Source organism: Chelonoidis abingdonii, chromosome 5 (genome assembly GCF_003597395.2).
Source record: "Chelonoidis abingdonii isolate Lonesome George chromosome 5, CheloAbing_2.0, whole genome shotgun sequence".
In the NCBI taxonomy this organism is placed as follows: domain Eukaryota; kingdom Metazoa; phylum Chordata; order Testudines; family Testudinidae; genus Chelonoidis; species Chelonoidis abingdonii.
In genome coordinates this window covers 99,333,282-99,358,814 of record NC_133773.1, presented here as the reverse complement: position 1 = coordinate 99,358,814, position 25,533 = coordinate 99,333,282, and the positions used below count along the sequence as shown (strand labels likewise).

Genomic DNA, 25,533 nt, shown 5'->3' with positions numbered 1-25,533 from the left:
AACCTGGTGCTGGTGTAGCTTAGTTAAAATAAACTGTGGTACTTCAGGTTTGCATTTTTGGATGAAACAAAAAGGACTGAAGTTCCTTCTAGGTTGGTGGAGCAGAATTACAAGAGGTCTTACTTCGCTGTCAAAATTCCACTGTGCATGCCCCTCATACATTTAGCTTGTGAAATTCTATCCATTTATTGCTTACTGGTTCATCTGACTTTTTATATCATATGTGTATATTATAAACCATTTATCATAATTATAAACTAAAATTTTAAATTGCTTTCTTGGCACTACCACCACTGGCTCATTCATCACTGAAAAATGTCCACAAATCTGTGCTAACAGTCCTCAGAGACTGGCAGTGCAGCCTCAACACAGAGAAGAAAAAGAACAAGACAAACAACATCTCCCTGATACAGGACAAGATGTGGCGTTCTCTATTCACATAAATAGTCATAGTGTTGATCAAATTCACTCAGATCAAACTTCACAGCTTCAGGAAGTACCTGAGAGAAACAAAGTGGTGTCATCCAGAGACGAACAACTGCAAATGTGAGCTCCTTACTAAGTGAATCTCAGCTTATATTGTGCAGCCCTCTGTGTCCTGTTAAGAGTGTGTGCATACTACAGAATTTAGGTTTTCCACTTGCCTGGCTTATTTTAGGCTGGACTGCAACACTGTGTGTCAGTAATGTACTCTTTTGAAACAAATAAAATAGTTGCAAGTGGGGCGTTGATTTCTTTTCTATAGTTAATGGAAGAAAATGTTTGACTAATGAAAGTATAAAATGCAAAAAAGGCTTGTGGAAAAGATTTGGAAGAAGTTCTATCTGGACCTTCCAGAAAAAGCAAGATACTGAAAAGTGTGGCATTTTAGATTTGTATAGTTTGCTTTTTCTTGAATAGAAATTGAAGCTGGTAAGGATGCTGATTGGTGTTCTGGATGTTCTTCCGTGATTCAAAACAAATACACGTCATATGCATGAGTCTAATAGCAAACTATGCACTTTTGTGGATAACACTAGTGTATGTTGTGTTCCAATTTAAAGGATGACGTTTTTCTCTTGAGAAAAAGCGTGGAATATTGTGGCTCACTCACTGTGCATGATACTTGTTTTACCTATTTTCAGTATGATGATTCTGAACACTATATTATGGAATGTTTCAGTAGAGTTTTTATGTCAAGATTAATTGCATGTATCCCTATCTAATACAACAGTTAATCTAATACCATAGTCTCCATCAGGAGCTACTTTCTACAAACAATTTCACATTGTATTTCACTGCAGTTTTTATATTTTGGAAAAAATGGTTTTGTTTCTACATAATTTCCTTCATGTGACTGGGTAAGTCTCATTTGTTGTTTGTATAACCTCTGAGTGGCATGTTTCTTTTTCAGCCCCCTTGATTGATGAAGAGGTTTGGGGTTCAAATGAAAATTGCCCAGCTGTGTGTCTTTGATTGCAATTGATACTCCATGTTTTTACCAACCATCTAATTTTATATTTGGTCTTGTAGATTCGGCCCCAGAACTGCTGTGTCTGATGACGCAGAGTAAGTTGTCTTATGCTCACAGGGTTGCTTTAAACAACTTAAGCTGCATGCATTCCATCCTTACTACTAATATAAAATGCAGTTGACGCATTATTATTTTGCTGTAGTCTAACATATAAATGTTTCAGAAAAGCACTTGAAGGTGGAATTCAATATATGTTCATGTTGCAGAAAAGAACTAAAAAAACCAGCATGACACTAATATGCAGCTGCTGCTTTAAAAAACTTGGCGTGATCTTTTCTTCTTTTTTACTTGTGGATTTGCATCACCTTTAATCCATTACTAGTAAGGGAAGTTAGAACTAGATCTGGGAAACATCTTGGAAAGTTTTGCTTCTGGAATGGTAAATTGAGGAGTGATCTTGTATCTTGATTGCTGGAAAAATAAAGTCAAAAGTTGTGTAAATGAAGTCCTTTGGTAACCTCCAAATATTAATTAGGAAGGTAAACCCTAAATTGCTAATTAGTCATGCTTTGCTAAAACCATCTCTTAAATCCCTTTGAGGTTAGGCCTATTATAACCTATACAACTTCATTGGATTTCCTAGTCCCTCACTTTGAGATTTTTCTTAATTTAAGGATAGAGCTGCGATGTAGGGATTTGGTGCTTAGAAGGAAACTCAAGCACATTTTAATCTCAAACAAAAAAAATTCATTTAAAAATAAGTTTATTGGGTGAAAAATGTAGTTGCTTATCACCTCACTTATGAAACTCAAATATTTAAAGACAAAAAAATGAGTTGTTAGGGACTTCTTACGCTGTCCACCTAATAACTAAACCACATTCTTGTCATGTCAAAGAAATTCATACAACCACCTGAATTCCTACTCAAATTAAATGCTGTGCTTTCATGTGTATAAATATGAACACTGCATTGGTTTTTTTAAAAAAACCAAGCAAATTACATGTAGCATGCTGCTATTATGCTAGAGAAAGACGTGTGTTAAGACAAACGTCAGAGTTTCAAGTTGTCTATTTTTTTAAATGATCTGAAGCTCAGAAATACTGTGAATTTCCTTCTCACTTTGCAGAAAATTTCTCTTTTCATCTCAGAATAAATGTGTCAATTTTTAAGCCACATCGGTTTTTAAAATCAGTTATTGGAATTGCTAAACGGGGCTTTACAATGGAAAGTGGTTGTACCTAGCCAAGTAGTTTTCTGCCACTCCATAATGTATTTGTCTGTGAACACCCACATATGTGCATATATACGTATTTATAAACATATGAGAGAGACTACATGAAGGTGTTCTATGAAGGCTTTATTGGCATGGGTTTGAGATGGTCACATTACTTGAGAATAGCAATGTTACAAATGAATTATGCTGTTCATTCCAAACTCATGCAGATAAAAATATTTTATACTTCATTATCGTCGATTCCAGTTATGCCACATTTTACAGGATAACTATTTTACCAGTGTTTCAAGAGAGATTTTTTTTTAAAATTTGATTGCATACTTCCACCTGAAAGCTAAATGTCTTGACCAGCTGGAATCCAACAGTGCAGGACTCAGAGGGAGGAAAAAAACAACCCAAAACAAATACATCTGAAACACTTCTTAAAATACATACATTATACATAAATATGTCACAGCTTTTAAGTCCCATTACCTTGAGACCTGCCAGAGAAGCAAGTGCTGGGTGTCCAAGTGGGAAGCTGGAAACTCTCCTTCCAGTGGCATACAAAATCCTCTTTTCTAGACCTGATGGGTTGATAGGTGTCAGACCTTAGTCTTGTCATTGGCCCAAGACTGAATATTTCCTGTCCTGGTCCTCAGGACTATGTGGTTTGGTGGAAAGGAGGAGACATTTATCTTGATCTCCCCAGTAGCCCTACCAGGTTAGTAGGAAGGACAGTACAGCTCCAGGCAGTTGATATCCTCTCTGGGTATGTCTACATTACAATTAAAAACCCACAGCTGGCCTGTGCCAGCTGACTCAGGCTTGTGAGGCATGGCCTGTGGGGCTGTTTATTTACAGAGTAGACTTCCGGGCTCAGGCTGACTCCCAAGCTCTGGGACCCTATAACCTTGCAGGGTCCTAGAGCCTGGGCTCTATCTAGCTTAAGCCCCGAAGTCTACACTGCAGTGAACCAGCTCCTCAGCTTGAGCCCCAGTCAGCTGGCACAGGCCAGCCGTGATGTCTAATTGCATTGTGGACATACTCTCTGTGAAGACCCTGGGTTGTGTTTCTTGAGAAACCGCCACTTGCTAGTAGAGGCCCCAGTAGTGCAGCTCTATTAGGGACTGCCAAGGAGCCAGGAATACTAGAACTGCCGTCTTTGGATGCCCCAGTCTTCTGTAGATTTGCTGAGTTCCGGGCTGGACAGCTCCTTCTTTGGGGACAGAGGTCAGCATCATCCTCACTGGAATGGTTTGGGGAAAATTCAGTGTGGGGATATTCCTAAAGTTTCACTCTTCTATCAGAGGAGTTGCTTTGAGCTATTGGCAGAAAAAAAACAAGCCTGTTTTCATTCTCTTTCACTTCTCCCTCCCCAGATTTTTGCCATGCACGGGGATTCTCTTTCCCAGGTGCTCTTCCTTCTCTCTCCCGCTCACCAGACTTATTCTGCCTATAACCTCATCCACAGTGGAGAAGCGAGGCCTGTTTCAAGGCAGGAGGAAGTGTGAATATCTGTGCTTCTTCCTCCCCCTGCAGGCTTTGCTGACTGCAGCAACCTAAGAGTTGGCTGACACTAAATGACCAGGTGGAGGGAGACATAGAGAATGGTTTGATCCTGTATTAAGTGGTGAAGAGCAGTAATGGCAGGGCATCATGTTTTAGGGGAAGGTGAAGAGCTATTTCATTTTAAGTGCCCAGGCATTAGAGCTGTCAGATTTTGGCTGCAGGCTGGAAGTTGGTAAAGTTATGTCTACACTTAAAATGCTACAGCAATGCAGCTGCACCACTGTAATGCTTCAGTGTAGAGACAACAGGAGCGGTTCTCCCATTGGCATAGGTAATCCACCTCCCCAAGAGGCGATAGCTAAATTGAAGAAAGAATTCTTCTATCGAACTAGCACTGTCTACGCCAGTGGTTAGGTCGGGATTGCTATGTCTTGAGAGAGGTGGCTATTCCACTGTAAATTCCTAGTATAGACCAGGCCTAAGACATGTCTCTCTTCCCTGCCTTTCCCCTCTGCCAGGTTTGCACCAATGCTGCTGCCCAGCACCATCTCCCCCAAAAAGAAGGCTGACACTTCTTGGTAGCATGACAGTTTAGTGTTGATTTTAGGTTTATGCTTCACCATGAACCTGACAGGCCCATGTGAGCTGAGATGTGCTTGTTTAATTCAATTTTACTCTCTGGCTGAGAGCTCACTTTATTTAAAAAAAAAAAAAAAAAAAAAAGGAAAAAAGTGAGTCTTGACATGTCTATAAAACTATAATGCAGCCACATGGTGAGTATCCTGTCTACACATTTCTAACAGATGATCATTTTCTTTCTTATAAAATGTAGTTATTCACCATATTCTCATTTAAATGGTGTAGTGTGAAGTCATTGGGGTCTGTCTTACTAGAGATTTATGATGATCCTGAATTAGCTATTTCAGCCCTTTATTTGTGTTTGTGGTATTTGGGCTTCTCTGAAGCAAATGAAAAAAAATGTGGTACCATTTTCAAGAACAACTCTAAATTAGGAGAATAACATAAGAGGCTTGAAAATAAGTGACGTCAATGCTGGGACACAGCCCAGAAAATATCTGTAGTCAAGGCAAGCACTTGGCAGTGATATGTCCAGGTCTGTGGGAGAACACCAGATTCAATAGAAAGGTCAGTCTGCTGTCACTGAATCCCAAACTTCCAAAAAGAACTTGGGCTACTAACTACAGAACTACTTTACAGGTGGAGAACTCATGACAGTACGTACTTGACTTTGCATGATCCAATGCTCCCTCTACTTTGCACCTTCTTTTCCTCCGTTCTCTTTCTAGCACACAGTTGCATGGCAGCCAGGAGTAAAGATAGCTCCGTCTAATAGACGATTGAATGGGAGATGCCACCCATCTATTTGAATGGGGTGCTTGATTATTTTTTAAATTATAAATGAGGAGAAGAATGCTATGGGGAACTTCTTCCCTAATGGCCATTCTCAGCTGATGAGAGAGAAATGTTTTATCTTTGAACAGTAGTTCATGGTCCAGGGTTCTTTTCCTTGCTTTCAAGATAATTCTTCTCAGGCTGAGAAGATCATTTATCCCAATCCGGGGCCTGTTCCACTAGAGCAAGGGGGATAAATAGCTTTCCTTAAATATGTTATGTGTGGTGCTGTTAGTCAGAGCACAATACCTTAAGATGCAGCTCTTCCATACTTCTCCCTCTGAGAACCTGACTAATGCTGGGAGGGAAAGCTAGCTTCTCCATTATGTCTCCCTGTGTAGGAGTATTTGCGCAATTGCCATATGTTACAGGACTTAATTCCCAAGTACGGTGTGACAGAGAAGCTGGCAGAATTAGATACTGTTGGCAAGGGGGCAATTGGAATGACTAATCAGACATTCAGGGGATTCTTTTCACTCCTCTGAATGAGAATTATTCTTTGTGTCTGCAGGACTTGGGAGGCTTATGAAACTCCTTTGAACCACTTCCCACAGATTGCTAATTTCTGTTATCTAAGACCTTATTTGTAAGAGTTCAGAAACTTCTTAAATTGTAGCAAATCTTCAGAGGTGACAGTATTTCCACGTTAAAATTGTAAAAATCCTCCACACTCCAAATTAAAATTTTTGAAATGTCCCTTAGTGCATGGCATGTCTTTAGTTAGTTAAATAAAACAAACAGTGTAGCCTTTTAGACTTCAGTATTTAACAGTGCCTCTTTTTGGAGTAACACAACCCTTAAGTTACACTCAGTGAGGAATCACTAGGTTTTCTGCTCAGCTCTCTGTGCTTTTTTCAAAATCATTAGTAAGCTTAATAATTTATGCTCACTGTATATAACTGAGGGTTATAGGGTGTGTTCTGTGTCTATGGGTCACTTCCATTAGTGTGGATAGGAATTATGGATATGCCCTCTCTGTACATTAATGGAGGACTATAAAAACCTTTATTTTTCCTTGGAAAAAGGTTAATTTGCATCTTGGTTCTTCGGGTATAGATTTGAGCTAAACCTACACATACACAACAGTCTTCATTACTGAATTTGTAGACTGTTTTTTGAACTGAATACATAGATAACTACGTGCACTGTAGCTTGCAATTTTAACCATTGTATCTTCATTCTGCTTCTGCTGCTGCTGCTGATTGGCTCATTCTAGCTATAGATGGGTTTTTTAAACAGTGCTGTGGAATTACCTCATTGAACTGCATGGCTTATTGTTTTAATGGCTCAAATGAGGTAGTGTTTTGCGAGTACCAGGCACTGCATAAAATAATACACTTAGTATCTTCATGTTAATGTCTTTAAACAAAATTAATATGCTGTAATATGTGATGTACTGTAATATGTATCTATGACCTTTTAACTCTCCAAAGATAAGAACAGAAATATAAAGAAATAGTTGTGGACTAGATCATGACTGTTGTACAGTGTTTGTACCTTTCATTTCTTAGAACAGATGTATTAATAGCTCATTGCCGATAATATTGTGGTTCTTCATGAAAAGTAAACTATAACATGCCCATTCATACTTCATGCACTTCCCTGAGTAGACTCTCACAGCTTACTTACCACTGGCATTTAACCTGCAATGCTGCCTATAATACTGTACCTCTCTCACCTCTCTTGTTTTGTTATAAAATAAAATCCATTCTCTGCTAGGGAGAGAGAAATTGGAGGTATCTTCTCAAAAGTGATTGAGAAAGAGAGCTTCAGAAAGTTCGGCATTTTAAAGTGGCTCTGAGTAGAGTATTTTTAAGACATTCTCAAATTTTTAATCCTATTAATGGAGGACAAGTGATAATGGAAAGAAAAAGTTGCTATCTAATATGAAAAACAAGGGATAATTGAGAAAGGTGGTGCTAATGTGCCTGCAGTTATACATGGAACTCGTGTGGAAACTGATAAGTCCTTTTGATATATTCTGATTTTTGAAGCTTCCAAAGAGAGAGAGATTTGATTTTGTTCTAGCACCTTCATGTGAGCTGGGTTTAAAACATTTAATCAGTGTAAACTAATGAACTGCTTATTGTTCATCCTTTGTTTAGGAGTGTGAGTATGTTTGACATGAGGTGTGAAGATGAAGCTGTGATGCAGCCTCACAGCAAGGCTCGCCATGAAAAACTACAGCATATTCACAACCAACTGAAAGAGGATGAGAATAGATGGCAAGATGTGAGTACAGCATAATGTCGCCTACAACAACAGCACTTGTCAAGGCAGAGTATTCACTCCAGTAAGGTATAAAATGAACCTGTTAAATCCAGATTCACTGTGTAAATCTCTTCAACAAAACAATCTGGAGTGAGGTTTTCAGGATTAGGATTGCCGCTAAACATAAGCGCCTGCAGTTCATCTGGCATTGGATGACATGAGGCTCTGTCTAGTTTTTCTGTTTGAAAAAGCTGCTCTTGCTTCCTGGAAAGCTTTGGAAAATGCTGTGGCTGGGAACAGTTCTGCTTATGCTCTTATGTGTTTTATTGAATTAAAAATTCTTGCTCAAATCCATAAATAACAAAAAGCAAAACTAAACAATACAGAAGGAGCCCAGAATGGGCACAGTCCTAATAAATCTGAATAAATGAAGTGTTATGCTTATAACACGCAGACAACATAATGGTGAATAATTAAAAATTTTCAGTCCAATCCCAGGCAACAAAATTACCCCCAAAGTTTGATTCACTTAAAAGTAGAATGCAACTCCCTCGTACCCCCATAAAAGCCCTCAAAACACCTGCTGTGCACTCACTCGTGTATTGGTGCTGATTTCAACAAATCACTGTAAACCCAGACATTCAAGAAAGCACTGAATCGGTATAAGTAAATCAGCACCAAAGGGTTTAATACATATTCACTTTAGGAGCACTGGTTCTAAATGATTAATTTTGAATATCCTGTTCTTAAGATTTTTTTCATTGTAAAGTAATTGGTACAGTCACTTCCTTATATATATATAAAACACTTTGTATACATTTGAGAGGCTGCTTTTAGTAAAGGTTTAATAAATACTAAAAACAGTTGGCTTATAAAACTAAGAACTGATTAGCGCAATAGATGCAGCATGGTAATAGCCTACTGATATCGGGGTGTGGGTGTGTAGATCCACATCGACTGGGGTTACTCAATAAAGATTTTTTCTTCTGACTTGTATTTTTTCATTTGAGAAGTCTTGAGACTCTTGACTGCTGAAATACAAAGTACCCTGAGCTTCTGTATATGAATTTCCTGGACCGTCTCTTGATACTGCACAGTACAGCTCTAATATTTGTTAAGAACAACTATAAATTCCCATATTCAGTGTCCTTGGCACCCTAAGAACAGAGTGAGGACATCGTTTGTATTCATGGTGCATTATTGTTCTTGATGAATCCACTTGCTAGCATATGCCCATGCAGTAAGTTTGCTAGAGATTTGCAGTTTCATAGATTTCAGTTGCTTGCTTTCTAGCTCTGCTGATTTAAAATAAGAAAGCTTAAAACAAATAATATCTATTTTTTCTCTATTGCAAAAAGAGGAGGGGGGGCAGTTATGTTGTGAAATTTGCTAATTGAAAAACTAATTTCTAAACAGGCAGTACTGGGAGCACATAAATAAGTAAAGGTTTTACTGCTTCAACAGGAATAATTAGTAACAGGAAAACAAGAGAGTACCACGTTTGAAGAAAGGGATTATGGGCTGAAATATATGTGGATTGTGTGAAGAATTGCTTTAATGAGCGTTCCCTTGAGTATAACATCAGCATCTTGCTGATTTAAGCTAAATTAAAAGTAACAGTGTGTATTCGTGTTTTTAATAAAGTAAATTATGCTTATAGGATCTTCTGATAGTTTACTGATAAATTCAATTAAGATTTTTTTTCTTCGAGTGCTTGCTCATGTCCATTCCATTGTTGGTGTGTGTGCTATATGCACTGGTGCCGGAAGTTTTTCCCTTATGGTACCTGTTGTGGACTGTTTCTGGCACCCTCTGGAGTGGTGCACATATGTGCTGGTATAAGGGCTGCTGCCGGCCCCCTCTGTCCCTCAGTTCCTTCTTACTGCCAGTGACAGGGCTGGAATGTCTCTTGCTTTGGAAGCTTTCCTGTCTCAGAGTCTAGTAGTGAATTTGTTGTATATCGTTGTTTAAAGTTGTGTAGTTAATAGTTCCCTTAGTGTAAAGTTAGAAATCATTAGTCGCGTACGGGACTCAGCCTAGGAATGGGACATATCCCAGTCCCTGGGCTTCAAACCTTGTGACTGTTACAAAAAACCCATGCCAATCAGTGATCTCCATAGAAAGCTGCCTGAAGTGTTTGGGGAAACCATGTGAGTGACAAGTGTTGCATTTGCAAGGGCTTCAGGCCACAGACCAAAAAGAAGCGGAATCTTTGTCTCCGAGCACTCCTTATGGAGTCAGCCCTCGCACTGGCCTCAGAGCCGACGAGATCGGACTCTGCTTCAAGCACTGCAGCCTCGGTGCGGAACGCACTGATAGCACCGACCTCTGACTGGTGCCAATCCCCATCCTCAGTACCCGCTAAAAAACAAAGAAAGGCCAAGGGGGGCATTCTTCTGCATCCCATAAGGGGAGCAAAGACCCGCAAGGGGTAGCTCTTCTGATCCGGACAGTGGCCAGGCTGTGACTCTGGCTGAGCTGTTGAGCCCAATTCAAGACCCGCCTGCCACCCCAAGAAGTGGCAGAGGCAATCGGCACCTCGTGGTGCTGTCCACTCCGGAGGCCTTTCAGGCCACTAAAGATATATTTTCCCTTCCGGTACTGCCCATGCTGGCCGCTGAGGTGCCCCATTCAAGGTGTAAACCTGCCTTGGGACCCTTCCAGTGGTCTCCATCAGTGCAGCACTGCTCCTTGCTTCAGGGTGTGCCCTGTCAGTGCTCACCTGAGCAGCAGCACCAGCCCCCGGATGCGGGTCAGCTTACCTGCCAGAGTTCCCAGCGTCAGTCCCCAGACTCTAGGCAGCATTCCTCGGGCTCTAGGTGTCAATTGCCTGCTGTCTGGTGCAGATCCACAGAGATGCGGCACCAGTCCCCAAAGGCCCGGTGCCAGGAGCATCCACGCTGCTCTCCCAGCTCACAGCGCCGTTCCGGAGGGTTGAGATGCCAGTCCCTGGAGCCCTTTCCCCGGATTGCTCATAGTTCACCTCAGGCATGTTGACGGTCTCCGACACGTCTTGCTTCCATTCTCTCTCCCGAGCTACAGAGCAGCACCCGTCTCTGTGTGAGGCATCGATAGCCGGGGTACCATCATCAATCTGCCAAGTGCCGCCGCTGGTCACCAGGGTCGTGGCACCAAGAGCCATTGCCTCCATACAGGTCCTCAGTGGAGGTCTGCAGCCAGAGCCGATGGGATTGGGATAGACAGGCAGCCTTGGTACTGTCCTGTTCCCCCAGACAAGTCTCTCCCTCCTCAGTCAGCGAGGAGAAGACCCTGCCCGCTGGCCAAGGCCACCCACCAGTGGCAGCATGGCCCCAGGGCCGGTGGCCAGCTCCTTGGCCACTATGGAACCCCTGGGGGTTTTCCCACCTATTGCAGGGGCATAGGTCGGTCTCGAAGGCATCTGAAAGACCATCAGCGACAGTCTCCCGTGCCCCCCCGACTCGGATGCGGAGTCAGAGCAGGCTCCCCAGGAGCAGCCAGCATCAGCCGAGGCTCCCCTAGCAGAAGCAGTAGAGTTGACAGACCGTCTATACCCGCCCCCTCATCATCTTCACCTAATGAGGTGATAGCGGGGCCCTCTCACTCAGTTCCCCAGAATGATGCAAGGGCCCACCAAGAGCTTTTGAAGAGGGTTACCTCAAATCGGGGGATGGAAGTTGAGGAACTGATGGAGCCCTCAGACTCCCTGTTAGATCTGCTGAGTGCAGCAGCCCTCTCCAAGATGGCATTACTGGTACACAAGGGAGTGGTGAAAATTACTAAGGCCCTGTGGCAGACGCCCTCCTCCCTGCCCTCCCATCTCCAAGTGGGCGGAAAGCAGCCAATGTGCATGATAGACAGGGCCAACCGGGATTGATGCCTACGAACAAAGAGGCTCGATCTCTTTGGTAGAAAAATGTATTCTATGTCTAACCTCCAGCTGAGAGTGGCCAACCATCAAAGTCTTGTTTGGCTGTTAGGATTTTAATATTTGGCAGTCCCTGGCCATGTTTATGGACTCGCTGCCAGAGGAGTCCAGGAGGGAATTCCTGGCTATCCCTGATGAGGGCAGAGCTGTGGCCAGGGCAGTCCTCCAAGCGGCCTCAGTTGCAGCAGACTCTGCGGCCAGGACCATGGCTTTGGCTATTTCTATGGGGCGGGTGTCCTGGTTGCCTATCGATGGAGGTTCAACAGTCCATCCAGGACCTCCCATTCAATGGTTTGGCACTGTTTTCAGAACAGACAGTAAATTACATGGTCTGAAAGACTCTAGGGCTACTTTGCGCTCACAGGGTCTTTACACCCCAAGGGTGGTGAGGAAGCAGTTTAAGCCGCAACAGCCCTATAGGTTCGGGAGTCAACCTCGGTCAGACCCCTTCCGCAGAAGAGCAAGGGCTACAAGCTCCAGCAGTGCTATCAGCCGGCACCCTCAGCTCACTCAACCTCCACCCGTAACCAACTGGGTAACAAACAGGCATTTTGAGGGTGAGCTCAAGGGCAACCTTCCAGCTTGCATCCTGGATCTTGCTTCCCTTTTATTTTCCAACTGTTTGTCCCCCGTCCTCCCTGCCTGGGCCTCCATAACATCAGACCAGTGGGTCCTCAGCGTGGTAGCAGGGGGATATACCCTCCAGTTTTCTGTCCCTCCATCTCCCTTCTCGTCCCTCTTCAGGGACCCTCTCACAAGCATCTGCTCGCTCAGGAGGTTCAAGGCCTTCTGCAGGTGGGAGCTGTGGAGGAAGTCCCTCTGCACTTGAGGTGGAAAGGGTTTTACTCACACTATTTTTTTATCCCAAAAGCCGGGGATGGGAGTGGTCTGTGCTCCATCCTTGACCTGTGGAGCCTCAATCTCAAGAAGCTGAAGTTCTGCATAGTCTCCACATGTCCTCCTTGGCCTCCATCATTCCTTCCCTAGTTCCGGGAGACTGGTATGCCGCCCTTGATCTGAAAGACGCTTACTTTCGCATATTGATATTTCGTGGACACAGACAGTTCCTACATTTCATAGTTGAGAAATTTGCACTGCTCCCTTTTGACTTAGCAAGGGTGCCAAAGGTGTTTATGAAATGTATGTTGGTGGTCGCAGCCTACCTCAGACATTGAGGTATCCCGATTTACCCGTACCTTGGTGACTGATTCATCAAGGGCCAGTCCAGGTCCAGCGCAGCATTGAGATTTGCAAGCCACTTGTCAAGCTCTGGGCATGTTGATAAACAAACAAAAATCAACATTAATCACTGTCCAATGAATAGAGTTTATCAGAGCGGTACTCAGCTCTACCCAAGCCAGAGCATTCCTGCCAGAGGCCAGGTTCAGAGTAATGTCAGATCTGATTGCCAGCATCACTGCCCATACGCTCACCACTGCCCGGGTCTTTCTCAGACTGTTGGGGCACATGGCAGCATGCACATATGTTGTTCGATATGCAAGATTCAGGCTGCCGCCTCTCTATGTGTGGCTTGCATCCATTATTCCCTGGCCAGACGTTACCTAGACAAGGTCATCACAATCCCTCTGCAGGTACTTACCTCTCTTCAGTGGTGGTCTGACCCAATTCTCGTGTTGGAAGGTGTGCCGTTCGCAAGCCCATGACCCATGGTCTCCCTGATTTCAGATGTGTCTGACTTTGGGTGGGGAGTGCATCTTGGTATGTAGTGAACTCAAGGGTTATGGCTTCAAAAGAAGCTTGCATTGCTTATAAATGTCAGGGAGCTCAAAGCCATCCACGTCGCTTGCAGTGTCTTCCTTTCCCAACTCTTCGGCCAGGTGGTGCGAGTGTTGACAGGCAAAATGGCCCCCATGTTCTATGTAAACAGGTAGGGTAGAGCTTGATTGTCGGCTCTGTGCCAGGAGGTCCTCCATCTGTGGGACTTCTGCATCCAGCATGCAATTCACCTGGAAGTCTCGCACCTCCTCGGCATCTGGAACATGCTAGCGCATCGCCTCAGGAGGTCGTCTTTCTTGCACCACGAGTGGTCCCTTCACTCAGAGACTGTCCAGAAGTGGGGAGCTCCCCGAGTGGATCTATTTGTCACCAGACAGAATAGAAAGTCTCATCAGTTTTGTTCTCTGCAAGGCTTCGGCAGAGGCTTACTGTCCAACACCTTTCTCCTGTCTTGATCAGGGGACCTGATGTAAGCCTGCCTGCCAATTCTGCTCATCATCAAAGTCCTCTCAAAAATCAAGAGGCACAAGGCACAGGTCATTATGATCGCTCCAGCATGGCCTCACCAGCATTGATTCGGCATGCTCATGGACCTGGCTGTAGCAGTCCAATGGCCAATTCCCAGCTACCCAGACCTCCTCTCACAGGATCGCAGTCAACTCCTGCACCCGAACCTCACTTCACCTCTCTGCACCTCACAGCTTGGATGCTGCGTGACTGAATCCAGATGAACAAGCCTGCTGTAGTCAGGCACAGCAGGTTCTCTTGGAGAGCAAAAAGCCCTCCACCAGAGCAACTTACCTGGCAAAATGAAAGCGTTTCTCCTGCTGGGTGTCGGAGGGGAATATCTCCCTGACCCAGTCATCTCTGCAGTCCACCCTGGATTACCTGCTTCACTTAAAACACCAAGGTCTCACCGGGGCTGGCGCAACCCATCAGGTGACCTATGCAGTCGCCTAGGGTGCTAGCATTTGGGGGGTGGTGACTGCGCGGCCGGATTTTCGGCTGCCCTGGTCATCTGTGGTATTTTGGGGGCGGGACCTTCTGGAGCCTAGGGTGCCAAGAAAGCTGGCGGCACTCCTGGGTCTCACCTCTTCAATCAAGGTTCACCTGATTGCCATATTGGCCTTCCATCCTCACATCCACAGTAGATTGGTGTTATCACATGAGATGTCGATCAGATTCCTGAAAGGCCTTAAAAGACTCTTTCCACCGGTCTGGGACCCAGTTCCTCAATGGAACCTCAACCTGGTCCTCTTCAGGCTCAAGGGTCTGCCCTTTTAACCTATGGCTTCTTGTTCCCTTTCCCACTTGTGAAAAGTTGCATTCCTTGTAGCTATTACCCCGGTGAGATGTGTCTCCGAAATGAAAGCCCTCACTTCGAAGCCCCATAGATGGTATTTTACAAGGACCAGGTCCAATTGCGGCCCCATCCGGCCTTCCTGACAAAGGTGGTGTTGCATTTCCATGTCAACCAGGATATCTTCTTCCTGGTGTTCTGTCCAAAGCCTTAAATGACCAATGAGGAGAGGGAGCTGCACACTCAGATGTCAGGCATGCCCTGGCATTCTATCTGGAATGCACCAAGCCCTTCTACAAATCGACCCAGCTCTTTATCACGATAGCTGACAGGTTGAAGCCCTTTTGGTGTCCTCTCAGAGGATTTTGAATTGGATCGCCACCTGCATCCCTACTTGTTACGAGTTGGTGCAGGCTGTGCCTCCACCGATGGTGAAGGCTCACTCGACTAGGGCTAAGACGTCTTTGGCTGCCTTCCTGATGGACATCCCTATCCAGGACAGCTGTCGGGCTGCAACCTGGTCTTCAGTACACATGTTCACCACACATTAAGCCATCACCCAGCAAGTGAGAGATGATGCTGGATTTGGCAGAGTTCTGTTGCAATCAACATATCCATGAACTCCTGCCGGCCTCCAGTGGCACTGCTTGGGAGTCACCTACAAGGGAATGGACGTGAGCAAGCACTCGAAGAAGAAAAGACGGTTACCTTTCATAACTGGTATTCTTTGAGATGTGTTATTCATGTCCATTCCATGACTTACTCTCCTTCCCCTCTATCAGAGTTCTGGCAAGAAGGAACTGAGGGAGTAGGGATCTGGCGGTGCCCCTTATATTGGTGCATATGCACATCACTCCAGAGGGTGCCAGAGCCAGTCCCTTATGGATATCACAGAGGGAAAAACTTCTAGCGCTGGCGAGCACACGCACCACAGTGGAATGGACATGAGCAAAGCAGCACATCTCAAAGAATGATAGCTACAAAAGGTAACCATCTCTTCTGGACTGAAGTGCCATTTAGAAAACTGTGTAGTTCATGAAATAATGTTTGAAACAAGTGTCTGTATAGTAATGCTGTTTTTCTTTTAAACCATAACTTGCTAAAAATACTTGAAATATGTTCTGTACGCTAATTTTGTAATAGTGTTAAACTAGTTCTCAGAGTGACCAATATGTCCTTCCTATTGTTTATATATGAATATCAAGCTGTTTTCTTAAAATAAAACTTGGCTGTGTAATATTTGGCTGCAAAATAGTTTTATAGCTTTGGAACATTGCCTTACTGATTTTACAGTGTTGATAACATTCTAGTATCTAATATAGAGACAGATCTTCTTCCATAGTCCTCTGTGGCCACAAAAGGCTCTGAATTCATGAACCAAAGAGGATGCAAGGAACATATGACATGGGCTGTGTTCTTTGAGGTTTTCGTCACCCCAGCTCATGGCTACTTTGTTCACATAGGGATGGAACAGTCAGTGAATCCTCAGAGTTGTGGATATACTAACCAACTTATAGGTGGAGAAGTTGCAGAGTAACAAGGAAGGTTACTACCCTGAGACTGCAACAGGGGGTAAAAGAAGAGGCCCACTGATCTCCATGATCCAGGAAGAGGATTTCATCCTCTTGAATCATTGTGATTTCCACCTTCCAACGCTCGCTCTATACCAAATCTGTTTATTCTTCTTGCTGTAGTGACCAGGGTTTTCCCCAGAGTCATTAGGGTGAAGACTAAAGATTAATATGGTGATCTTTGGATAACGACTTCTCAATGTTTTCAGTTAATACAGGACTGCAGCACTAGAAAGTCACAACAGTCCCATTGCAAATTAAGATTAGTGACATGACCAATAGGGAAAAAATGAACTGGCAAAGATGTGGAAACTATAATGAAATCCACTGACAGAAATAGTCAATCAATTTTTTTTATTTTAAAAAAATTATTAATTTTCTTTATCACTTTTTTTTAAAATTAAGGATTGTTACACTGTTGGCCATTTAGGTATGTGAAATCAGTCTACAGCTGGAGTCATTCAGTTATTGAGTAGTCAACTGTCAATTGAGGTGTTCCATGGTTGGTTAAGTAACTGCCTCACAGCTGATCATTTCTGTAACTAGTGTTCTAAAGCTCTGAATATGCATGTGTGTTCCCTTCTGGTATAGGATCTGGCACGGTGGAAAAGTCGGAGAAGAAGCGCTTCGCAGGACCTAATTAAAAAAGAAGCAGAGAGAAAGAAGATGGAAAGGTTATTGAGTGGTGGTGATGGAACAAGTGAGCGAAGGAAAAGTATCAAGACTTACAGAGAAATTGTGGAGGAGAAGTAGGTTGTTCTATGGAAGTGCAGTTGCATATTTAAGAATACCGTATGCTTCGAATGTTTTGTGTAGTTGTTGCTCTGCTTTTAGTGGGGACATCATGCCTGAGGAAAGAAATGAGCTACTCTTACAGTTATGCATAATCACTGTAGTGTGCATTGTAGAGGAGAATTTGGCACAAATTTCACCTCAGGCTTGGTGCACATGGGTAATTCTCTCTTTGCTTGGTAATCTGTCTTGTGTTGCCTCCCACACAGAGAGAGAAGAGAAAAGGAGCTGCACGAAGCCTACAAGAATGCCAGGTCACGTGAGGAAGCGGAGAGCATTCTCCAACAATACATTGAAAGGTTCACCATTAGCGAAGCTGTCCTTGAACATTTAGAGATGCCAAAAATTCTGGAAAGAAGCCATTCAGTGGAGCCAAATTCATCATCACCACCGAAGGACCCAAATCCTATGAGATACTTACGGCAACAATCGCTGCCTCCTCCAAAATACACTGCCACTATTGAAGCAACCATTGTTCCCATCAGTGAATCAGAAGCCACTGTTTCAACAGGCCAAACATCTCCAAGCAAAACTGTTGTCTCCAAGGCTGTGCCTATGCTGACACCCAAGCCTTACGCACAACCCAAAAACACGCAACAGGTCTTGAAAACATTTAAGGTAGGATGCCTTCCACTGGTCAAAATCAATTAAATGCCAAAGGAACACCAACATACGTCACACGAATTCATAAATGTGAAAGACAATTAAGGAATATGGGAAGCAACATACTCATACATTACAAAATTCATCATTTTGTTTTTTTGTGGTGAGAGAAAAATGGATGGGGGGTATTGGCAGCTTTGCCTATTATTAAGGTTGCCTCACACTTAACATTATAAGACCCTGTTTTCAGTTGCTTGTAACTTTGTGAATCTTTAACCATTCAGACTGAAATTTTCCATGCCAGATGTGTGCCTCAGGTTGAATTTTTTACCTCATTCTAGTCAAACCCTGCTCTGAAGACAGGCATATTAATTTCTTTATAGGCTTTTTTATGGCTTTTCTGTGGTGCTGTACTGTCTGAGTGCTTGAATATTAATGGATTTATTTTCACAACACCTTGTTGAGATGAAGAGGTATTATTATCCCCCTTTTACAGATGGGGAAATGAGGCACAGAGAAATTTAAGGGAAAAGATTCATTAATTCTGAATGCCCAAGGTGAGATGCCGAGGGCTTGATTTTTCAGAGTTCTTAGCATTATTGAGCACTTTCAACATTCAAAACACAGCTCCCATTGACTTCAGTTGCAACTGTGTGCGATCAGCATTTCTGCAAATCAGACTCGGGGGGCTCAAGTCAGGCACCCAGAAAATGAGGAACACACCATGAGTGACCACTTGTGAAATGTTTGTTTTAAGTGACTTGCCCAGCATTACAGAGAAACTCTGTGGCAGAGGCAGGACAGAATCCCATTCTCCAGGGCAGCATTTACCTGTCTTAACCATAATGATTTGTAATGGCTGATGATTAGAATATAAAGCATTCTCCTATATAGGTTTTAAATTAGCAAATGGAAAAAGAAAGAAACCTTAAAATACCATTGAATGAGATCATCAATGCACAATTAAGTTTTTCTCCCCTAAGACATGATCCACCCTCCTGCTCTAATCCTAAATTAATTCCCTATAAATAAAAATAAAAAGTTTCTATCCCCCTTAATTCACATGAGGTGCAATGTGCTATCCAAGCAACCCCTTAACCTAAATTAGCATATTTCTTCCTCTCCTCTTCTTGCATGATGTCAGCTGTCCTGGTGCTTGTCTTGTTGTACTCAGTTTCCATTGTAATTTCCTTGGAACAGAAATTGTGTCTTTACTTCATGTATAAAGCAAAATACATTCCTGTGATGCTAGATTAATATTTTATATCTTGAAATATATTTTTCTGGTGTTCACTGCCAGAGGATTCATGTTGATTTGCTGAAATATAAAACTAGTAACTCCATTTTTCCTCAATTGTCTTGATCAGCCTCTTGAAGTTTGAATTTAACAGCTCCTCTTGCATGACACATGGCTCTTTCTCTGGCTTCTGATCCTGACTATTTTTAAAAAATTCATAGGATGAAAATAAAGGGAAGAAGCAGGTATATGTAGACAAACTAAAGAGAACACACTAAGTCTGCTCAGAGCTTAGCTGCTTGCTTTATGCGGGACAATGTGATCTATCTCAGTAAGAATTATCCAAAAAAGAACTGTTATACAATTGCTTTACCCTGTTTAAATTAAAACACTGATATATTTATGATGCTTTGCCATGATGACAGTATGTTGACTCGCTCCAGATCAGGAGGAGGGGAATGTTTGTTTAACTCTGCAACCAGGGCATCTGTTCTGATCATTCAAACATTTGCTTTTCCTCCCTGTGTAAATAGAGAAATGTTTTAGTCTAAACAGAGACATGAAAATGGATGGCTTAACTAGCCAGTATTTTTCTGGCTTTTTTATTTTTAAAAGCTTTTATAACCTGTCTAGTAGATAATACAACAAAATCCCAGAGGACTTGTGGGTTCAAGACCTGCCAACATTTGTATTCAGAATTAAACTGTGAGTAGTAATGACTTGGGCAGACGATGGTGGTGATAGGAGAGATGGGGAGGTTGTCTTTTTTTACTGCATAACGATAACATTTGACATGCACATTAAAATCTGCTGTTCGCGCTGTTGCTTTTCCCCATTTAAAGCCAATTTTTGTAAGGTGCTAAGCACCTTCGACCCTCACTGCTTTCACTGGGACTTGAGGGCACTGAGCATCTCACAAAAAATACCCACTTCCTGGCAACATTTGGCCTTTAATGAATTTCCCTAATGTACGGAGCATAGTCTTGACTGATCATACAAACAGGAAAAGTCAGCAGAAAGTGCAGTTTGCTCTTGGTCCAGAGTTGGTTGTGTACGCCAAGTTGAGTTGCTTTCCAGGAGGGTTCTACTCAAACAGTTGACTAAAAAAAGTAAACCAAGGGTAGCTGAATGGAGAAGAATTGAGAGGTGAGGGAAACTGTATGCCACTTCAAATGTTTCAGTTTATTGAAAAGACCTGTTCCCTGTCCTTCACGTTCTTTGCATCGATTTTGAATAGTACTCTAAAACATAATGTTCCATGGAATGGCTTGCCTCTGAATTTGTATTTACATTTTTATTTATATAGTACCTGTGATTAGCCATCTCAAAACATTTCACATGGCCCATGCTACCCATTTCTTATGTGGCATTGATCTGTGTGATCTCTTTGCCAGCAGTAACAGCCTTTGTTGCCCAGAAGTCCAATTTTTCCCTCAAACATCTTTTCATTTTTTTCCCATAATGCTCCTTATTGATGGATGGAGCTCCATTTAAGCAAATCTGCAAAACCACTACATTATCCTCCTTCAAATCTCTCCTTAAAACTCAATTTGCCTTCATGCCTGCAAAACACTCAATGCTTATTATGCTGATCATAACATCAGCTCACTATTACCTTGCGCTTTCTGTATCTACTGTATCCATCTGTTGTGTCTCATCATACTTAGCTTGTAAGTTCTGTGGGGCAGAAATCTTCACTATATGTACATACAGTGACTTACACAATGGGGCTTGGATCCTGACTGGACCCTTTAGGTGCTACCCTAATTCAAAATCTAATAGTGGTATTAATAAATGTGAACTTTGTTTTAAAAAAGTCATGAGCTAAAGGAAAGTCAGTGACATGATCAAGCTAAAGAAGATGTGGTTAGAACCAGCTTGATCCCTAATTCGTTTCTCCTCAGTGTAGGGTTATGAATGCTGAGAAGGGGGACCAAGATAGCTTGAACTGCAACTTCTTTACCTTGAGAATCAAATAGCTAACTCTTTTCTGATGTGTATTTTTAGTAGATATTGTCCATTTGACATCTAGTGAGGAAGGCAGAGTGACATGTCTGTTTTCTTCTCTGGGGAGAAGAGGGGAATCCCTCTCTGCCCCCCTTCCTCCCAGCCTACTGGAACTTTGTTTCCAAACCCTTGTTTGATGGGGATGGGGAGCTGGCTTCAGGCTTTCTCCCTTATGAGTAGTGGGGCAAAGGAATACTTGGCTGAGTTCTGCTGCTTTTGATCTTTTAAACATAAAGCTACTGTGCTCCAGAGTACACAGTCCACCTAGTATTAAGATGAGACCAGCTGATTCCATAGCAGTTCATTGGTATAGTTTGTAGATGCGTGTGCATTCTTGCCTCTCTGTGATGCTCTGCATAACTAAAGGATTCAGTATAGGCATCCTTTAAAGTTTAGTGCAGTAACTTGAAAATGTACTGTGAAGCCATATTTCCAAGTCATCCTGTTTGTTTAGAACTCTGCCTAAAATTTGAGGTATCCTGTGGATTTTTAATTATTTCATCACTTGTGAATTAGGATCTACTGAGGTCTTGAGGGTCACACCTCATTAGTTTCTCTCTCTCACTCTCCTCTTTTGGTTTTTATTGAAGCTTCCCCATCCCTAGTATTCCCTGATTTTCCCTACTGACTGAGCCACCCCCTTGATTCTTTTCTCTTTAAGAAACACTTTTTATGTTAATGCCCACAAAAGTGTGTTTACAACTTATGGGAGAGAAAAAGTTTATCTTTTCTTCCTGGATATCTTGTGATCCTATCTCCTGAGTGTCTGTATTGTTGTTGTAAACTCTTCAAGGCAGGGACTGTCTTTCATTTTGTGCTAAATCATTGTTAGTATTATATAGATTCTTTATTAATGAAAAATACTTGCCACCTTGATCTTCTGTGTTATGATTAGTGGTTTGGAGAGGATCCCATATGAGGAAAGATTAAAGAGGCTAGGACTCTTCAGCTTGGAAAAGAGGAGACTAAGGGGTGATATGATAGAGGCATATAAAATCATGAGTGATGTAGAGAAAGTGGATAAGGAAAAGTTATTTATTTATTCCCATAATACAAGAACTAGGGGTCACAAATGAAATTAAATAGGCAGCAGGTTTAAAACAAATAAAAGGAAATTCTTCTTCACACACGCACAGTCAACTTGTCGAACTCCTTACCTGAGGAGGTTGTGAAGGCTAGGACTATAACAGTGTTTTAAAAGGAACTGATAAAATTTAATTGAGGTTAAGTCCATAAATGGCTATTAGCCAGGATGGGTAAGGAATGGTGTCCCTAGCCTCTGTTTGTCAGAGGATGGAGATGGATGGCAGGAGAGAGATCGCTTGATCATTGCCTGTTAGATTCACTCCCTCTGGGGCACCTGGTACTGGCCACTGTCGGCAGACAGGATACTGGGCTAGATGGACCTTTTGGTCTGACCTGGTACGACTGTTCTTATGTTATTTCCTCAGAGTATTTATTTATTGTTCTGCAGGTAGATGGAAAAGTCAGCATGAATGGCGAAACTTTCAATGGACTTGAAGAGAAGGATAAAGAATGTACAACAGTGATATTTGCTCCTTTACTAAGAAGATCTCCAAAGTTTGAAGGGGTGGCCAGAGTGGATGGATCCCCGGTGGAACTGAAGCAGGACACCACTAGCATTGAGCTCAGTTTAAAGAGGCCTGCCACTCACACTGTGCACAGAGAGCTGACAGTAAGAATAAAAAAAAACGTATCAGCTATGTTTTCTCTGCATGTTTTCTTTTGCATAATGGGTTTAACCACTAGCTAATGGAAAGCCAAGGGGCTAAATTTGTTTTAATTCCAGGATCTGTCCAGGTCAGAAGCATTTATACTTCTTAAATTTTAGTGTTTCTGCTTTAGGAAGGTAAAGGAACATTGCAGTTGGCTTTTGGTTTTGTATACCATGCAACTGATAAGTGTGCTTTAAATCAGCTGGCATGTTTCATTATGTCCCACTGAGAGACTGACTGTCTGTCTCAGCTATTGTGAAAATTTATTCAGCTCTTCTGCTGATGTTAGCTTATTAGATCAGCAACATAATTAGAGTGTGTGAGCCATTGTAATTAGTTGAAGTTCTCCAGATTCAAACAAGAGGATGTTAATGTTTGGCAATTTTTGCATTCAGATTGTCTCTATTCCTTTATCAAAAAGGCGATAAATTATTGAAATACATTGGGTGAGTTTGCTTCCCAACCACCTAAACAAAGAGACCAACTGTAACTTTTCATCTCTCTTGCTATTTTAAGGGGCAGGGCAGAAAACAATGGGAGCATATCACAACAGGTCTCTAGATGCTGCACAATGTAAAAAACAAAATAAAGCAAGGACTATCCTACACAAAAAGCACAAAAAATGAGTGTAAACAAATTGGGGGTTGGGAGAATCTGACCTTTTCACCATGTATTAAAGATACAAAATCAAGAACACTACAAAAATGACAAAAGCTAGGAACGGTACTGTGCTACTTTTCCCTAAATTTCGTGATATTGGCCAGAGCCACTGTACTGGGGATGGGGTTTTGATTCATCCCACCTCCCTGGGATGGGAAAATCTGCTTCATCCCTGGCTTTCATTCTTTGCAGTGGACCCTCTTCTCCTAGTGCTGGTTCTAAACCCAACCATGAGGTCAGGAACAAGCGTGGGAAACCAGATTATGTCAAGAGCGCAGACCTGGGATTGTCAGAAGGAGCTGGTTTGAAGCCAAGAGTGGTGATAACAGGAAGGCAGGCTGGTGGCAGAGTGAAGGTTGGTTTGGGGGGGATAGTGAATTGGACCTACGTGGGGATGAGGATTACCACTGTCCATAGAGAGGTTGAGGTGAGAATGTTTGATAGACATTGGGGTCTCATTTTATTGGAGGGAGCAGCAGCTGAAAAGGAGTTAAAAGTACAATTATAGTCAGAAGAATAATTATGTGAATAATGGCACCTGCTCCTGTTAGCACTGCAAGACCAATATAGCTATGGAAGAGTGAGCTGGATACTATTCTGCCTTGGTCTTCACCTTCTACAGCAATGAAGGTGATATCATAAGTGTCTAAATTGATGTAGCTTGAAATTTTCCGTCTATTCAGTTTCTGTTTGCAGAATTGCATTGCCAGCGGTGATGATGATATAGAAGGCAGAACACAGCTTGAATTTTCAGATACCAGGTTGAATTTGCAGCACTAACGTTTACAAAATAATCTTTTGGTTTGTAAACTGAGTAAACATATGAGTCTTTGCAACAGAATAAATATGCACCCGAACAATGCCATTTTTAGAGTTTCTTCTCGGTAAAGCTTTTGTAATTTCAGATTCATGATTGAATCAGCAATGTAATTAGATGGTATAAACCATTATAATTAGTGTTAGCTTTCCAGCTTCGAACAAAAGAATGTTAGTATTCTGGAGTGTTGTGTGTTGTTTAGCATTTTTTTATTTTCAGAAATTCCCTGCTTCATTGCATAGCTATAATTGTAACAGGTAATTTAAATGCAGGGGGGTCTGATGACTAGATGTATCATTTCTGATGTCAGTCAATTATAACAAGAGCACCAGGTCTGTGTGGGGCACAGTGGTAAATTAAAGTGTAAAATGCTGTCTTAATATCCTAAGAATCAGCTAAGAGATATGAGGTCTGCTCTTTCAAGATTACGCAGCTTGGTTATTGTTGTCCAAGAGAGAAGTATCTTCAGTCAGTGTTTGTATACAGATGGCTTTTGTTTTACTTTGCTTCTTTGTCTTGCTAACTTCAGACCAGACTGAAATGGTGCTTTTCATTTTTGTATTGCAGATTCTCTGAAAAAGAGTTGAGGGGGAGAGAGCAGACCTTTAGAATTTCTTATGGCCAGTGAAGCTAATAGATGAAAGGGAAGGGATCTATAGAGAATTACCAAAATGGGCCTCCAAGATAAAAATTCACTCCTAAATAATAACACGATACATTATAATCCATTACCACATAGAAACAAATGAAAATAAAATATTATAAGAGCAGAATCTACTAACTTCACAATTCTTAAGGTTGAGGAAACTCTTCTGAGAGGGGAATCTATTTTCAGGGACTACTAACATCATGAAAAAACTTCCTTCGGGTCTGAAACTTGATTGAAAAGATGTAATTCGGCTATTGTTGGCTTTTTATATAGCTTTAACAATTTGATTTAGCGGTTTATGAATCAGAAAGTTTACAAAAATTGGCAATTTCTGTTTGTTTTGTTTTTTGCCTGGTCAGTTCCAATAACTAAAGCTTTTAAGGTGCTATTACCAAGTTTTAATTAAATCAATTTTCTTATGTCCAGAAAAATGCACTTTTGAAAGAATTGCTTGTCTACTATACTTTAGAGAGCTGGAAGAAATTAGAGAGAAAATAGTAAAACCTAACACTTGCATTTCCATTTTCAAAGTGCTTTATAAACTTTTAACTATTCAAATAAAACTTATTTGTGATAAATCTTCATTTTGTGAGTGAGACTATTGAGGTTGAGGAAGTTAAATGGCTTAGCTAAAATATCAGAAGGCGGCAGTGTAAAAACCTGGATTCAAATTTGGATTTTTTATTTTGTTTTAATCCTGTTTAGACAGATTAT

General features: G+C 42.0%; 1 protein-coding gene across 6 annotated transcripts in view; it reads left to right on the top strand.

Moving 5' to 3' along the window:
* LIMCH1 (LIM and calponin homology domains 1) overlaps positions 1-25,533 on the top strand; it is a 177,144-nt gene that overhangs the window by 86,969 nt on the left and 64,642 nt on the right. For 4 of the 6 annotated variants that reach the window (XM_032764988.2, XM_032764989.2, XM_032764987.2 and 1 more), the window contains 5 exons: positions 1,513-1,548; positions 7,698-7,824; positions 16,910-17,067; positions 17,320-17,728; positions 22,432-22,653. In XM_032764988.2, coding sequence (XP_032620879.1) covers positions 1,513-1,548; positions 7,698-7,824; positions 16,910-17,067; positions 17,320-17,728; positions 22,432-22,653 — 952 coding nt within the window. The remainder of the gene's footprint in view (positions 1-1,512; positions 1,549-7,697; positions 7,825-16,909; positions 17,068-17,319; positions 17,729-22,431; positions 22,654-25,533) is intronic. The other 2 variants (XM_075066499.1, XM_075066497.1) reach the window with 1 other exon arrangement.